This window comes from Leptodactylus fuscus, chromosome 10, assembly GCF_031893055.1.
Source record: "Leptodactylus fuscus isolate aLepFus1 chromosome 10, aLepFus1.hap2, whole genome shotgun sequence".
Classification (NCBI taxonomy): Eukaryota; Metazoa; Chordata; class Amphibia; order Anura; family Leptodactylidae; genus Leptodactylus; species Leptodactylus fuscus.
In genome coordinates, this window is record NC_134274.1 from 23,867,875 (window position 1) to 23,885,294 (window position 17,420).

Genomic DNA, 17,420 nt, shown 5'->3' on the forward strand with positions numbered 1-17,420 from the left:
GATTAGAAATAAAGAGGTTGTTATATCTACATGAATACAAGGACAGCGGGCGGTGGCGGAGCATCCTCGCGGCAGGATAATACAGAGTAGTGTGAACGCTCACCAAAATGCAGGAGTCTGCGACGATAATAATACCATGTAACTGGCGCTAAGGTCACAAATGTGGAGAATGCAATAGTTATTATAGGGATCATGACATATTGGGATAGTCTCCCATAAACCAGGCATTCACCTGTACTTGTCCCCAGAACGGCCAATGAAAAGGAGAATTAAAGGGGTTATCCAGTTTTTACAAAATATGGAGCAAATAACAGGATGCATCAATGCCAAAACAATTCCTATTTATCCTGTTTATATTCAGCACCGTTTATATGATTTATTTTCGTTTGCAAAGCTACCCCTCCCTGTTAGCAGTTCAGGCAGCAAATGAGTGAGTGGGAGTGATTTGCTCACTGCATGTAAAAAACCAATGATACAAGGAGCAGCAAGTAAAATAAAGCCAAATAAAGGGCTCACAGAGGAATAATGAGGATATAGTGCTGCTGTGAATGTATCTGAGAGCTGGATAACCCCTGCAATGTTTTGATTTTTTTGTACCTTGTTGTACAACTAATGTACTCAAACATCCTGCAACAGAGATCCTGCAAAGGTATTGAGTAGTACTTAAACTAACCTATGTGTCTGAAGTTATTGCAGTGGGGTTTTTGTGTTTAAAAGTAGAGAACCCCGTGATTTTAGGTCCATAATTTTGTGTAGATACATTTTTTATTTTATTATACATACTAGATACATAATAAATTTAGTAGATACTAAATTTTCTTCCTAAAAAGCTCCAAATCCTCCTTATAATCACGTTAAAGGGTTGTCCAGGGAATTTTATTTTACTTGCATACCCCCAGATTTTTTATTTGATGCTGGACTCACATGGGTCACATGATCTGGGCCAGGACTTGGCCCCAGGTCACTCAGTCCTTTCCCCCGTTTCCATTTTAGTAGGTAGTTCCCTGTGCTATGGGGCTGGCTTTACTAATGTGTCCTAGCCTTCATGGCACAGGTTACCTGTAAAAGGAAGAGGAGGGAGACAGAGCGACCCGTTTGCTGGTTCCAATCATGGCCCAGGCAGGAACCCCCTGCTCTAGCTCATGCATGTAAAACAAAACTCCCTGGACAACCCCTTTTAAAAAGAACTCAATTATTCTGGGTGCCAGCGGCCTCTACTAGAGGGAAGTTACTGCATACAGATAATATATGTAACAGTATGCAATAAGCTTCTTGGCTCCCTCTAGTGGTGGCTGTTGGTAGTCACAATGTTAAATTTTAGCTTTTCATTTAGACAGATGATTTGGAGTTTCTATGAAAAGATAGCGACACAGAAATGTCAAGCAACAGTATTTGTATTAAAGAAGACACAATGGTGGTTAATGATAGTATCTTAAAGTCAATGTCAAGCAGATGGATTCTTCATTGGTCAGGGGTCTTTGCAAATACCTAGACGGCCTATGGGGAGCAAAACCTTAGTAGGTACTGGCCAGTATGGGACCTGGTGAATATCCTGTATGCTGCCTTGTATAGAGCTGCTCCAGTAAGAAGTGGCTGGAAAGCAATCCAGGACATCAGAAGCATCAACATAAAACCCGACAGGAATTCCAGCAGAGAAGGTTAACAAAATAGTTGTTTTTACACAGCAAAGCAAAACTCACAGCTTAAAAGGATGAAAATGCACATTGCCCTAGAATATAGAAGTGCCAGCTCTAGCGACTGCGGCGGAGCTGTGTACACTGAGCAGAGGCTGCCATTTTCTGGGTGTAACCGGCACACGTCAAGAAGTAGCCCATACAAATGTATAATAGGGCACATTTATTGCCACCTGTTCACATTGCAGAGGATTTATAGCATGGTGCAAGAAGTGTGTCACTTATTTCTTAACACCGCCTCATTCACTTTAATAGGGCCTAGTTGTAATTTTCAACATGATAGCGGGATGGGATCATACTGGGCTGAGAAAATGTTGAGTAGGAATCACAAAATTTGGCGTTCCATATGTAAGTGTAGCAGTGGTCTGTAGGTGTGAATATGGCTCCATTCACTTCTATAGGACTGACAAGAGTATTGTGCTTGGCTACCTCCATGAGTCCCATAGAAGTGAATGGAGCTGTGGTCACATAGGGATACCAAGGCTCTGCGGCCCTGTTGTCAGGATTGTTGGGGGTCCCAGTGGTCAGGCACTTACCACCTATCTTAATACAGAGGCTAAGTATTATTAGTAGGGAAACCCTTTAATTCCGTTTTTTTGCACGTTTTCGTGTCTTTCCTGTAAATAAATGAGCCAGAATATCCATAGTACTGATAAAGGTTTAGGCTACGTGCTCAGAAAATGGCTGACAATTCTCCAATAGCTAGAAGGAAGTACGAATGCTCAATCCGCACAGCAGGTACGGGTTGTCCAACATAATTTGGTCATTGCATGGGTCGGTTACTATGAGACGTTGGCGGGATAGCGTAACCAACATCCACATAGAGGCAATCACATTATAGCGTCTACAACAGGGTACAAATGTCTTCCTTTGGATTCTGCCGACACGACAGAGGCCACCATTGTGCATACAGGACGTGTGCTCACGGGAGGTTTGTGCCTTGGTGTTGATGGACGACATTTTGCAGGATGGCATTGGATGTAATAACACTACAATATGAGAACTAACTGGTAAATACTGCGCCACGTCTGATCGGTATCAGTACTCTCCGACAGAAATGTACGACCTGGAGTCACCACGCGACTCGCATTCATAACTGTTGGACGGGATTAACAAAAAAGGCAAAAAAAATAAAATAAAATCTTGTGTGTTCATGGAAATTTGTTCCAAAAGAACAAAGTTTCCTTGTACAATATTACAGTGAGCTCTTCAGTATCCTCCTAGAGATACTTATTCTTCCTCCTCCTCTTCTTCTTCTTCCTCTTCGTCGTCATCTTCATCGTGGCAGTGTGTGATTTCTTGTGGTGTTTGGGGAAACAGGTTGGGTGGTTTAATCTCGCTGATGGATCGGGTCAGCTGGTGCCGCTTCAAATCGGAATCTTTGAAGTCCAATGAGGAGCGGTTCCGTGTGGCCATCGGAGACTCTGATTCATTAATATCTACATGGATGTGTTCTACTGTGGATTCATGGGGCATCTAGAGGCAAAAAGACAGACTGTCAAAATATCGGACATTCACGGACATTGAAAGTAATGCGGCTGTGTCAAGTGAATATAGGACAAGATACTGAAGACCCAGCTTCACGATCAGTAGAGGTCCAACACCCAGTACCCACACTGATCAGCTGTTTGAAGAGACCGCAGAGTTTGGATGAGCTCTGCATCCTCTTCACTACTTACAATGCACAGTGCCATAAATTGTATAGTGGCTGTACTTGGTATTGCACGATGGCCCCATTGACCTGAAGGTGACGGAGTTGCAAATGGGTTACAGGACTGACTTAAGATGGCATGTGAAGAAGAAATAGTCCTGCTGCTTAAATCAGTTATTGTGGGGGTCCCCATAGATCTAATGTGGATGATCTTTCTAAATGACAGTTTATCAATATTTTAGTCCCAAAATACCCCTTTAAGGGCAGGTTCACATCTGCGTCCTGGTATCCGCTTTCAGGTTTCCGTCTTCTGCCAACAGGAGATGGAAACCTGGTAGACCGTGTCCGCCCATGAACATTTTGTGGTCTCCGCGGTGAAACCGTTTTTTTATAACCGGACACAAAGTCGGACATGGAGGATTTTGTGTCCGGTTAAAAAAAACTGAAAAAAAAACCAGTTTCACTGCGGACAGCATAAATCGCTCACGGGTGGACACTTGGCAAACCCATTCATGGGTTTGATAAATGACTGCCGGTTTCCTTCTCCTGTCCAGTTTCTCAGGCAGAAGACGGAAACCTGAAAGCGAAGACCCGGGGCGCAGTTGTGAGCCCGTCCTAAGCCAAATCTATGCCCTGTCCGATCCCGTTTAATAAGGGTTGATGACAGATATAGAGACAATCACTTCCTCTGACATGTCAGTGTTAGCAAATCTTTCGTTTTTAAATGGAGTGAATGGGTCTTTTCACATGTCCGTGTTTTTGACGTGCCCGATCTTTGTCGGTTTGGCAGATACAAACCCAGGTACCCATAGACTTCTATGTATTTTAAAATGGTCCTTCAAAAAAGTCTTCTTTTGATATAGGAAACAGATTAGCAATATACAACATAACAAGTGGTGGGTAGCGGATACTGGGACTCACCAGGACATGTGCAGCTCTGAAGAGGTAGCTGAATGGGTAATACAGGAGATTGATGAAGGAGGCCGCGTAGAGGTCGGCGTAGCGCATCACCTGACTTGCAAACAGAGTCTGACGTGAACCACTGCGGAAGAGACTTCCCATCATCCCATAGCACATGTCCATGTCATGCGTGACTTTCTGCAGAAAACACAATGTAACAACACGTGGAGATTAATCACTTGTTTCTTGGATGGCAGTCTGGTCCTAGTATAAGGCTGGGTTTACACGGTGCTTTTCTTCACAAAATCGCATGGAAAACATGAAATTTTGTGGAAAACAGCGCCATGTCAACCCTGCTTCACTCTCGTCACTGACACTACAGCAGAGGTCCTCAATCTCGTTTTTTACCTTGAAAGCCATAGTCAATTTTGAGAAATTTTCGGAAGCCACATTCAACTCAGAAATGGAGGAGACACACATTAAACATGAAGAAACAAGAAAACATAAAGTTGCAAATATCTCCAGATCAATGTGAAATTTAGCACTCAGAAAATCTACAAGGTAAGGAAGCGCCCTAAGGCTAAGGCCACACGTTACGGAAATGCAGCGGCAAAACTAAAACTGCATGTGCGATTCCAGCCTGAAATCCAGACTAGCTAAGGAAGACTTCCGAATGCGCACAACCTGTCTGACTTTGTTTTATCAAATACTTGTATTTCCCCTTGAATAACAATGCCGGAGCGTCCTTGTCTTATGGCTCTGCACTGGGCCGTTCCTCTGTAATTCCTCCTTAAAATATATAACTACACTACTAACTTGGTGTTACCACCGCACACTGTCAGAGAGGGATGGGAATGGCATGTTGTCAATGTATTTATTCAGGCCCGGTCGACCATCTGACACCTATCCCCTATCTTGTGGATAAGGACTAAGTGTCCGTACTGGCACAGAGCCAACTATCCGGGCTGGAGCTGTTCTGGGGTTGGGTATCTACAACATTATCAATATACATGTTACATTACAGTCATAGGGATGTTCATTTTTTCTTTCTTTTGGAGACCACACTCAGTTCCTAGTCACAAAATCACAGTTTCTGAAAATACCCAGAATACCCTAATAAGTGTGGGCCACTGTGTGACTCAGAAGATCGACTACATAAAAGAACAAGACTCCGTGTCTATACACTTAAAGGGGTTTTTCATACCAATGACCAATCCAAGGATCGGGCATAAATATGTATATTGGTGGTGCCCAGTTACCCCATTACCTGAACACCAGATCAGCTGATCAGTATGGGGTCTGGGTGCTAGACCCTCACCAATCATACCTTGTAGAGTAGTTATCAGTATGAGCAGCTATTTTGTGCTTTATGTACACAACTGTGTGCTAGCTGTGATTATAATGCCCAGCACAGTGACCCATTAATTTCTATGGCAGTGTATTATCATGGACCCATATGATACTCGCACTTCCCGGGGCCTGTGGTCTCTCTTTTACCTGGCCCTCTCAATACACAGGCGCTCAGTCAATTCCAAACTGAGATGGGCCATTTGTGTGTGTGAAGAGGCAGAAGGAAACCAGTGGGGTCATCGGTGACGTCTTACGGTTTTCATTCTGATCCTTTTATAATAACTATTTTACTGGACAGAAGCCTTTTATAGACGACCCCCCTGGTATACGGGTCTGCTAATAGTATATTTGTAATCTCATTCGAGAGGTCACTGACAACCAGCTGAATGGCCCAGGCTTGGGTCTCCTTAAACCTCAGAAAACAGTCAGTTTTAGCTGCAACCAGTAACAAAATGCTAAATTACAAGGTGCCCACCCAAATGAATGGGAGACTGTGTAATCCATGGACAGACCAAGTATGTCTGAAGTGATCTGCACTTTAACTATACAAGACATATGCAGTCAGGGTGCCCTTACATTTAAGCACCCAGCCGTATCCCATAGGTGTTCATTGCCAGGCTTCACCTATACTTTCTGTCTACAGCAATAGCAAATATAGGTAAAACCTGGCATGTGGCCGGGGGACACCGTGTAAGCAGACCCTTACTGAGACTAGTATATCAATTAGCAAGGATTAAAGGGGACCTCTCATTTTGTTTCTGGTACATGGGGCTTCTGACGGTGCACCAGAATTAACAGCCGGGAGTCTCTTAATAATTCTGGTGCATCTGCCTCCATTGTTCACAATATTGAGACCGGCCCACAACGTATTGGCCTTGATACATTTCCCACACTGTGAATAAAGCAGGATGACACTAGCTGCTTGGTCAGCCATTATATATCAGCAGGTGCAGGGACCGGATATCACAGTCACTGCAAATCAACCATCATTCACACACTTGAACATGCAATACCTTAATTCTCCTCTGGATGGAGCTGATGTCCGGCCTCTCATTGCTGCTACTGTCCAAATGCCTGCAAGTCAATGGGGAAGGTTTAGTAAAGGACCAAAGTATATGAAATGTTTAATAAAAGGCAGTACACAGCAGAAACCTACAAGAACCCCTAACACTAGGTTCACACTTGCATTGGGGTTTCCGCTCTTCGGGTCCAACTAGGGAGCTGAAAAACGCAAACCCAATCCAAATGCAGTTACGCATGGATCCCATAGACTATAATGGGTTTCCGACTGAAAAAAACTGGAGAGAAAAGTCCTGCTTGCATGGAGGAGAGAATCCCTGAAGGGTCACTGGATGTAGGTGTGACTGTAGCCTGATACAGGAGTATAGCATCTGCTCTGTGTGGTCCGGGACAAGGAATTCATGCACAGATCAGCCTAATAACATGGGCAAAGATGACTTTGTGTAGCATGGAGATTAGATTAGAATAGAGAATCCTCCCTGTGAATGAAGTGTCAGTGCACTTGTGCTACCGGTGCTCCATACACTTCTATAGGACAGCAGGAGTTTGTAGCCCCATAAGAGTGAATGAAGTGCCAGTCACCCAAATACACTGGTGCTTCTATCACAGGGAGGATTCAGAAGAACTTTCTGGTCCCTTATTATGACTGGCCACATTGATTTCAATGGGAGCCGCTTGCTTTTTTTTCCCCGCTAGCTAGTAGCGGAAAAAAACAAACGACATGACCTATCTTGCTGCGCCAGCTGCGACTTGACACACGCTCCTGTTTAGGCCCATTTATTTAGGCCTAAACAGGAGCGGGATGCCATGACGGAGCGCCAATGCTGCATCGCCATCCTGTCGCAGCTAGCTGCACGTAACCTTCACAAGGTGGAAAAGGGTTCTGCTGTGTGAACATACCCTTAGGTTGTCTCCATATCTTGTGACATTTAGTGAACGGGTACCAGATCCCACCCACCACAACACCCCATGAAGGTCTTTACTGATACCCTAACACTACAACATCTTCACTCTTTGGCAATAACCCATGATGCGTCCATCTCCATCCCATTGTACTTACTTATACAGTTCTGCTAGAAAGATGTCCAAGCTCTGGAGCTCTTCAAAGAGTGCTAAATCAAATAAAATAAGAGGATGGCATGAAGTACGTGACATAGGAAGTCAATGGAGACTAAATTAAAATATGGTGTCTATTATAGGCAAACACAAAAAAGAGGCAGCGGAAAGTCCAAATAAAAACAACAAAAGCAAAAGCTTTCTAGGGCACAGAGAGGTAGAGACACCCAAACGTGAGACACTATGGAAGGAGACAAACTGCCCGATTCATGACGGCCAGCTACCACAGGGGCTACTACTCAGGTGGCAGGTCCCTCTGGTAGCCAAGGAGTAATGGCTCTGCCATTGTGCAAGCTTGACTGGACATGCCGCTCGTAAAAAAAATGACAAGTCGTGAGCACATGAAGCGGTGTCAGGAGACACTCATGACGTGGGGACCAAGGAGACGTCGGGGGGGGAACAGCCAAGATAGGGAGGAAACAAAGCGGGGTGAGAAACAAGAGCGTAGAAGGTAGATTCGAGAACCAAAAAAAAGCGAGAAGAAAGACACCGTACATGTGCGTATTTATATATGTATATACTGGTAAAAGATACATTTTATTTGAAGCAGCACTCGAGTAGGATTAAGGGGGGAAAAAATTAAATCTTACTTTTGGCATTCAGCAAAAAAGGTGGTGGACTCTTGATGAGGCACCTCATGCACATGTGATGCTGCAATCCTATGTAGGGTTAAAGTTCCTCTGGGTGACATGAAAACATGTCCTGCACAATATAAAGATTTTAACCCTCACCCTGCACTTCTCTGGCAGGGCTCATCTTCTGACTGTAACCAATATGCAGATATATATATATTCACTGTCACTGGCTGGCCTGCCCCCTCTGGACACAATACGTATACAAAGACGGTAAACTGATATAGGCTTATAGTATGATACAAGCTTTATGGGAAGGTAGGCGTCATCTTTATGTAGTAGAACGCCATGTTGTTTCCGCTTGAGGGAATTCAGGAATTCTGGCTTCACTTGTGCCAAAAAACCGGCATGCACCACATCGATTTGTTAAGTATCAAGGCATGGTTTACTGGAAATGGTTGTCACTTAGTGCAAAGGAACCAAAGCTTTGGCGCATCCATTAGGGTATGTTCGCACTACCGTTATTACAATCCATTACGGTCATAGGATGACCACAATAGATATTAACAGTAGTAGTGTGACAGACCCCCTTCCATCTGTGTCCGTTCTCATTGACTAACGTCACTAGGGTATGTTCCACATAGGAATCCGCCTCGTATTTTGGGGCAGATTCCACCCCCGAATCTGCATTCCATTGTTTTCAAATGGAGGCAGAGATAGAAGCAGAATGCGGGAAAAAAAAATCAGCATCCTGCTCGGTCTTGCCACTATGCACTGCCAATACCACTATGCATCTGCCAGCTGTGGCAACACATAAATTGGGGAGTAGAACGCTACCAGGGAATGTGCGCCGAATTTATGGCCTATAGCAGTACCAGAAAAGGAGAGGCTGGGTCCTGTATAGAGTCGACAGATCAGGTGCAAAATGAAAGTAGTTGTGAAGTCGCAGGACACTGGAATTACTTTTTGTTGATAAGTTACTAAAAACCCCTTTAACTTGGCTCTAAGGGTAAAGCTCCACTTTTGGGCAATGGAGGAGGGAGCAAAATAATATGGAAGATTCTTAAGGAATTCATGAGAAAACCCAATGGTGGCGTGTTCCATTACTGAAGAAGCAATGCTTCTAAAGCAGAACGTATTGTCTCCTGGAGAAACCATATGTAAGCACCAAGAAGACATGGGATTGCTTCCCTCCAACATAGGAGACATACACTGCCCCATACAGAGATTATGTTATAACCTGTTCGCTTCCCATAAAAGCCTGTATCAATTTCTATCAACCAAGGGTCTCCCAGTAACATATTATCCTATGACTAAGCATGTAATAAAGTATTCTGCATGCTGTCACATCTACGCCCCCTCCCCACAAATTCTCAAATCAATGCAGAAATAAACATATAAAATTGTGTATATGTTATAAAATACTACAATTCTGACTTTTCTAGGATTAAATAAAAGTAACCCCCCATTATCTAGTATACTCCACGCCCTATATTCTACTACATTACATTATCAATGCATTAGCTGATAAGATCAGTTCATATTAATTGATAGATTTGCAGTCTACGGCCTATAGTAGTATATAGCCAGCTGAGGCGCTAGAACTCCGTTATCGCCCTAACATTGTTATGGTTTGCGGTCCCTTACAGCTTTTGTCGGTCCAGACGTGAAGCTCCTGTGCCAGCTCGGGAATGACTAGGAATGTTCTCCACCCCTGACGCTTCTTGGACTTCAGAATGTCTCCAAAGATGTGATCGCCAATATACAGTATATCCTTCCCTTTTGCTCCCAACAGGTCACACACAATATCAGAAGAACCTAAAGAGAGAAACAGCATAGTAAATCCAACCAAGCCTGACGGGCGGTCTGCCAATGATCAGTGCCAACACTGGCCAATGATGGAACGCCCAATTGACTGTATCTTTTTAACTTCTGATGCCATTAGTCCAAGACTGGTTGGTCCCACAATATGGCTGCCTTTCATGACTCAGTAGCATGTGAGCTTTATCTACAGGTGGTTCCTACCTCCAGAATAGACAATGCCATGCTGTAATGGTCCTGTGTAGGTGCCGATTTTCAGCTTGCCAGTGTTCTGTGGATAGAAAACAAATATCATCATGACAAACCACCTCCATTAACAGAGGGCACTGTTGTAGGATTTTATGGACATGGACCACTAGTAGTGTTGTATCGTATGGATGGCGGAGCGCTAACATATCCCATAATGGGGCCACACGGTGGCTCAGTGGTTAGCACTGAAGCCTTGCAGCGCTGGCGTCCTGGTGTTCAAATCCCGCCAAGGGCAAAAAACCATCTGCAAGGAGTTTGTATGTTCTCCGCGTGTTTGCATGGATTTCCATCCCATATTCCAAAAAAAGACATTGTGAGCTTTATGTGGGGCTCACAATCTACATTAAAAAAAAAAAAAAAAAAAACCCCAAAAAACCATATTCCATCAAGCCACATGCAACTTTCCTGCCTTTGTCCATGATGTAGTGAATACTAGAACATACTTATTATATCCACTGTTTTAGCAGGCAGCCCCTTCTTCTAACTACATGTTACAAAATAGCTGTGTTTTTTTACTTCTCCTTTGGGTGACAGCTGCCCAAATACGAGGGCTCATTTATGAAGATAAGCATATTTCACATATATAATAAGAAACACAAAGAGGAATACAGTAAGAAAAGCACTTACAGTATCTACTTGTCTCAGTACAGTTCCTTCCCCAAAAAATAGAGGCTTTCTTGCATCCACTAAAATTAGATCAAAATAGGACTGCCAAAGGCGATGTGGGCTCCCGGGCTGCGGAGAGATAAAGTACTATTACTTACTTTCAGTATAAGAAAATAAAAAAATCTTGTTGAAATGACCTTGGAAAATAAAAAACATTAGGACCTTTCACCACCTCCCTCCACTGTATTCGGCACACTTATAATTTCTCCTCTAGCCTCCACCCTTCCTGAGCAATCAATGCTGTTAGTTTTGGGCCCTGATATGCCATGTAGTCTCTGTACTGTCAGGAGGGCGGTGTCAGGCAGGAGCAGGCCAAGGGTGCGATTCTGAGCTGCCTCTGATTGGAGCTCTGAGTCACACCCCCTGCCTGACACCGTCCACCTAACAGTACAGATCCTAAATAGCCCATCAGACAGGCCATTCCTTGGGTACAGTGGGGGCTATAGAAAAAAATTCCATTGGTGAAGTAGAGAAGAGACCAATGCTCCAGACGGGAGCACATAACTTCACAATAAACCTGTCAGGGCTGAAGACAAAAAATAACTTACATTGAAGTGCTTCTTTAAAAACTAGGTATAGAAAATAATAAAACATGACTCCACACAATGAAAACATACCTTTGGTCCATGTTGGAAATCAAACAAGTAAGTCATAATTTTCTAAAAAAAAAATATAAAAATTAAAATAAATAAAAATATACCAAAAAGGTAGAATTTTATTCAATATGTTTAACCACAAGATTGATATGGACATTGGTTTCTGAAATATTCCCCAACTGAGCGACATGGAAGATATATTACTACTATATAAGGCTTTCTCTAGCTATTCTTACCATCCTGACATTAAATTATCACAGCAAATTCCTTCTTGTTCCAGTTTAAGCTGGCCATGACCATGAAAATTTTGGCAGCACACCCTGCCAGTTTTGTCAGCGTCTACTAAAAATCTAATTTCTGTGACGGTGAGAGGCAGAACAGGTGTGACTGTTACACTCGCCCACAAGCTCTCTTATGTCCACATGTTTTCACGTCAACAGGAAAACCCATTATTAGAGATGAGCGAACAGTGAAATATTCGAGATTCGAGATTCGTTTCCAGTAGAGCCGCAATATTCGACTACTCGATCGAATATCGAATCCCATTATAGTCTATGGGGCTCACAATCTACATTTAAAAAAAAAAGAAGAAACAGCAACTACTGCAGTGCCCTCGGTATGTAAAAATCCCTCTAAATTTTTATAAGGTGTGAATCGCCTCATAGGTTGGTATACCTGTATACAGTACTATACATTGTCTATTTGTCTTTTGTGTTTTATGGTATTTGTAATTATTTGCTAATTGTATTTTATTTTGTATATATTTGAATAAAGTTTTTCATAATTCTCTTCTGATCTGCGTGTTTGGTATTTGCCTACTTAGCGGGTGTATATTTATGAACTATTCTAGGGCATGCTCATATACCGGTTTGTCATCCGAGAAATTATACTTCATCTTTCATCATTCTGGACTCACCTCAATATCAAATTTCTATCATGAAGGAATGCTGGGATCGCTAGAGACAGCTAAGCAAGCGCTCACGTTACATCTGGCGGCCCCCCATTCAAATGAATGGCGCAGCGTGCACAGTCTGCCCAGCCACACTACTCAAAACCATGGGGTCCCAGCAGTGCAACATACCCCAATCCTGTAGATCCACTGGACAACCCCTTTAACGTTAAAGTGTAGCTAACCTTTCAGCAAACTTTGCAAAAATCATTCTGCCTATTATGTGACATCATGTAATATGCATTTTAGCGATTTTCTTCTCTGCAGGCGCTCCCTACTTTTTCTCTGTTTAACTATATTACAATGTTTCTTATATTGGTGACCACTTAAAGGGGTTTTTCAGGAATTATTAATATATCCGACTGATTAGCATTGGTGCGTCTTCAGTACATACCAAGCACAGCGCCTTACATGTGTTTAGTGGCAGTACTTGGTATTGCAGCTCAACACTTTCACTTGAATGGGACTGAGCTGTGATCAGGCCACGTAACTGACTGAACGTGATGTCACATTGGCTTAAGAACTGGAAGTGGTGTACTGCTGGTTCAAATAGGAATATCCTTAAGGGTCCCCTAAGGCAAGGTCTTCAATTATAAAGTCCTGGGAAACCCCTTTTCAGAGGCGCCATATTGTTTCATTCCTTACAAACCCCTTGAAGGCCATAGGCCATTTCCAGCTCCTATCCTTGCCTAGTAAATAATGTTATTGTGTATCTATCCCTTTATCCTTTCCCTTTAAAACAGTTCCGTCACGTTACCACACTAGACTCCGATAGAGAAGACGGCACCCGGTACCCTGGCAACGTAAAGTGATGGGAATGTTTAATTAGCACTTACGTGGGTATATTTATAGTCGCTGTTTGTGACCAGAAAAACCTTTCCAACTTCATTCATGCGGCTCAGCAGGAGAGGCAGTTTCGGCTGGAAGTAGAAGAAAATAGCTTAAAATACGGAAGAAAGAAATAAAAAGATCAAAAATATAAACAAGAAAAACTAAAAACTAATAAAATATTTACCTAGATTTTCCAAAGCTAAATTCAACAACAAAAAAACACAAGGAAAACGGTAAATCTGGAAGTTTACGTGACCTGCTCTGGAATTGTCACATCTCGCCATCTATCTCCTTCCACCAAGAATTCCTATTTTAAGGTCAGTGAAAAAAACGTACTTACATCTTTCACAACATATCTTGGCAAATTCTCCACAGTCTTCTCCTTAAGTGATCCCTGGGAAAGAGCATAAATTAAGTGTCGGACATTTATTGCAAGTCCACTGTAGGGAATTCATGCGTTTCGCAATATCAGAGCAGACAGCGAATACAGGGTTACGTTCTGGTCAGATCTGCTAGGAACACTAGTCATGGTGATGCCTCAGGTCCGAGGGATGTACAACATACCCCACTGACTTATAATATGTGGGGGTTGCTTAGAAAGCAAGAAAAATATGCTGCACGCTGTGCTATTATTGTCATCAAAAGTGACAAAGACCTCGATGGAACCCCTAAAAGTGTTGTAGAGTGCATGTCGCCCCATGAACACTCATTGCCAAACTGTGTAGGGTCATGCTCCACTGACAAAACAGAATGGTATTGCCCTGTTGTCAATGTATTCATTTCCAGGAGGAATAATAGAGGAACTACACATTGCAAAGTTCTAAAAAAATACAATTATTTATGCCATACTTGCAAACCTTTGCTGAGTTTAATCTGGGAGGCCCGATGCATGAAGCAGGCCTTGAAAATGTTTGGATAGCCACTTACCAAAACCCAATAACTCCCTACCTCCATGGGTTGCACCCCTTTTTGTCTGACATGCCCCTTTTTTTGTAACCTAAAGTGGCCAAGTTACATATCATATGACCAAGAGCTGGGCAGATGCGGGAGCATTGCATTGAGCCTGAAAAATTTCCCCACTCCTCTGAGAGGTCAGGCGGTCACCCATTTTTGTAGTATCCTTCCAGACGTTTCAAGATTTTTGGCCATTATGACTTATACTACTGCAGACATGGCAATAGACTGCAGCTGGGGTCACCGATCAGAATCTACCTTGTAGTGAACCCAGTCCACGGCATCCCTGACATCTTGGAACATGCTGCGGAAGGACATAAAGAGGTCTCCATCTTTAAACCCCTTCTCGCAACTGCAATATAAAAGAAAGAAGGCAACATGAAACTGGGACGGGCAATTAGACAATGGCTAATGACATAGGTGACGTATAAAGGAGCCTTACCTAGTGTACCGGTCACAGTTAGTGAAGAAGTCAACCAGGCAAGCCAACAGATAGGTTTCTAGAAGGAAAAAATACAAGTTCATTGAGCAATGAGATAAAACAATATGGGCATAAGTATCATTGTTATTGTCAGAGGCGGGTACAGTATAATATGTAATATTAAGCCTGGACATCTGCTTTAAAGTGGCAAATTAAGCATCAATTCCTCAGCACAATGTGATTGTAAATCTCCCCTTTGGACAATGGATTACATGACTATTTCCTGCAGTGAAAGTCTCTTTGCATTTGGTCCAGTCAATAGCTACTTCACAGATAGGATTATGAGCACACATTTGTGGTGCAGACCCTTGCTTCCATATCATGTGCATGCAGTGTTATTCTAGAGGAGTATTATTTTTGGCTGTTGCTCCCCCTAGAACATTTAACATATCTGGGTCAGACACGTTACATAACTCCTTGTTTTCACAGACGCTGACATAGATTTTACTGTTCTGAACAAACATGTTGTTTCATGTATTTGGATAAACAGGATATCACTATCTCTTTCTTTCTCTATCCATCACGAGGACCCTGGTTATTAAACAGAACAACTCTTCACAGTTCTATGGCGATAACGCACTTCATAGGATTTCTGATGCTCAACTGCATTGCTTACTATTTTCTCTTTTTTTAAGAGACCCTTTAGTTTTAAAGAGAACCATTCACCCCCCTCCACCTCGCTGCATCCTTTAATATAAGACAATATACCGATTCTGGCATAGCTGTAGTCTTTTCCATAGCCCCCACCATTCCTGAGCAACCTACAATATCAGTTAGATACTGTCTACTGTCAAGTGGGCGGTTTCAAACAAGAGCACGCACAGGGCACAAGTCAGAGCAATTTAACACTATTCTCAAGCAGAAGCACACAGTATTACAGCCTTGAATTCTGCCCCTTTGCTTATTCCTCTTTGACACCACCACTTAACAGTAGACAACCTAATTAGCATATCAGGCACCATAATCAGTTCCATCAGGTGTCTTTTTTTATTTTTAACGGACAAAAAAAGCTTGGGCTTGAGGAACTTTCATCCGGTGATTTTAGAGACCCTGACGCATATGTGAATATAATCTTAAAGAGGAACTTTCATGGTTTGGGGCACAGGTAGTTCTATATACTGCTGGAAAGCTGACAGTGTGCTGAATTCAGTGCACTGTCAGCTTTTCCGATCTGTGCCCCGGGTAAAGAGCTTTCGGTCCCGGTACCGCAGCTCTTTGCAGTCAGAAGGGCGTTTCTGACACTCTGTCAGGACCATCCTTCTGTACAAGCAGTGCCAATAGCGCTGTACTGTGTGAGCGGGGAGAAACGCCTCCTCCCTCTGCTCACAGTGCTCGTCCATAGATGAGTATTATCAGGAGGGGAGGGGGCGTTCCTCCCCGGTCTCAGAGCACAGCGCTATTGGTGTTGCTTGTACAGAAGGACGGTCCTGACAGAGTGTCAGGAACGCCCTTCTGACTGTGAAGAGCTACGGTACCGGGACCGATAGCTCTTCACCTGGGGCACAGATCGGGAAAGCCAACAGTGCGCTGAATTCAGCGCACAGTCGGCTTTCCAGCAGTATATAGAACTGCCTGTACCCTCAACCATGAAAGGTCCTCTTTGGATTGTCCCAAGAAGTGAAGTCTAAGACCTGTCTCCCACTCCACATTCAACCTGAGTACAGCCAGGCTGAATGTGTGAGCGGTTGGTTACAGTCGGCACTCCCATTCTCTTTAACGGGAGCGCCAGAGACAGCCGTGTGCTGTATTTCAGCTATCTCTGGGTCTTCTATTAAAAGTGAATGGGAGCTCCATTCACCACCAGTCCCAACTGCACTCAGGTTCAATGTGGACTAGGAAGAAGATCCTACAAACTTCACTTCATGGGACAATCCCTTTAGCTATTTTTCATTAGCTTGTACAACCTGCTAGACATACACCAAAGGACAGCATTCGTGAAGATCTCCTTTGACACTTATAGAAAATGGAAGAGACCCCTAACACATTGGTAATACTGAGCAGCCAAGGGTAAGCTTTGCATCACAGTGAGGCGTATCAGCTTCCTATAGGTGACAGCCATACAAACCAGAAGACGGGCCAGTGCTTTATTACCTGGTAGATTAAACAGAGTGTTGAGGATGTAGAACCGATCTGTGTCATCTCTCTGAATAAATTTATTTGGGTACTGCTCCCTTGTTTCAGGCCTGTGGAGAAAAGAAAATATATATATTTGAGAGACTCCAAAAAGGGAACCCACTGGGATTTCTGTTTCTGTAACAGAAAAGGACAATGGAAATCCCAATGGAGATGATACATCTGCTAAGCAAATTTACTAAGGCTGCTGCATGTAGACATTGCCCAAAATGCACCTCAACTTGGCACATTTCAGTCCCTGCGCCCCCATTTTTTTTTCTTTTTCTCAGGATAGGCCATCATTATGCAGGTGATGGACAGCCATGACACCAGTAGATCACCGGTACGGAGGCAGCATGGCCCTACTGAGGCCTATGGAGCTTTGCTGCAGGGACCCGCGCAGATCTAATATTGATGGCCTTATGTGTCAAGTTATTGTGAGGGGTCATAGACAGTGT

General features: G+C 43.3%; 1 protein-coding gene across 2 annotated transcripts in view; it reads right to left on the bottom strand.

Moving 5' to 3' along the window:
* Positions 1-931: 931 nt before the first annotated feature.
* NT5C2 (5'-nucleotidase, cytosolic II) overlaps positions 932-17,420 on the bottom strand; it is a 59,906-nt gene continuing 43,417 nt past the window's right edge. For both annotated transcript variants that reach the window (XM_075257523.1, XM_075257522.1), the window contains exons 6-18: positions 16,942-17,033; positions 14,812-14,869; positions 14,628-14,721; positions 13,756-13,809; positions 13,421-13,504; positions 11,657-11,698; positions 11,001-11,108; positions 10,329-10,395; positions 9,951-10,121; positions 7,676-7,727; positions 6,609-6,669; positions 4,267-4,443; positions 932-3,170 (exon numbers count right to left, since the gene is read on the bottom strand). In XM_075257523.1, coding sequence (XP_075113624.1) covers positions 2,925-3,170; positions 4,267-4,443; positions 6,609-6,669; positions 7,676-7,727; positions 9,951-10,121; positions 10,329-10,395; positions 11,001-11,108; positions 11,657-11,698; positions 13,421-13,504; positions 13,756-13,809; positions 14,628-14,721; positions 14,812-14,869; positions 16,942-17,033 — 1,306 coding nt within the window. In that variant the 3' untranslated portion in view covers positions 932-2,924. The remainder of the gene's footprint in view (positions 3,171-4,266; positions 4,444-6,608; positions 6,670-7,675; positions 7,728-9,950; positions 10,122-10,328; positions 10,396-11,000; positions 11,109-11,656; positions 11,699-13,420; positions 13,505-13,755; positions 13,810-14,627; positions 14,722-14,811; positions 14,870-16,941; positions 17,034-17,420) is intronic.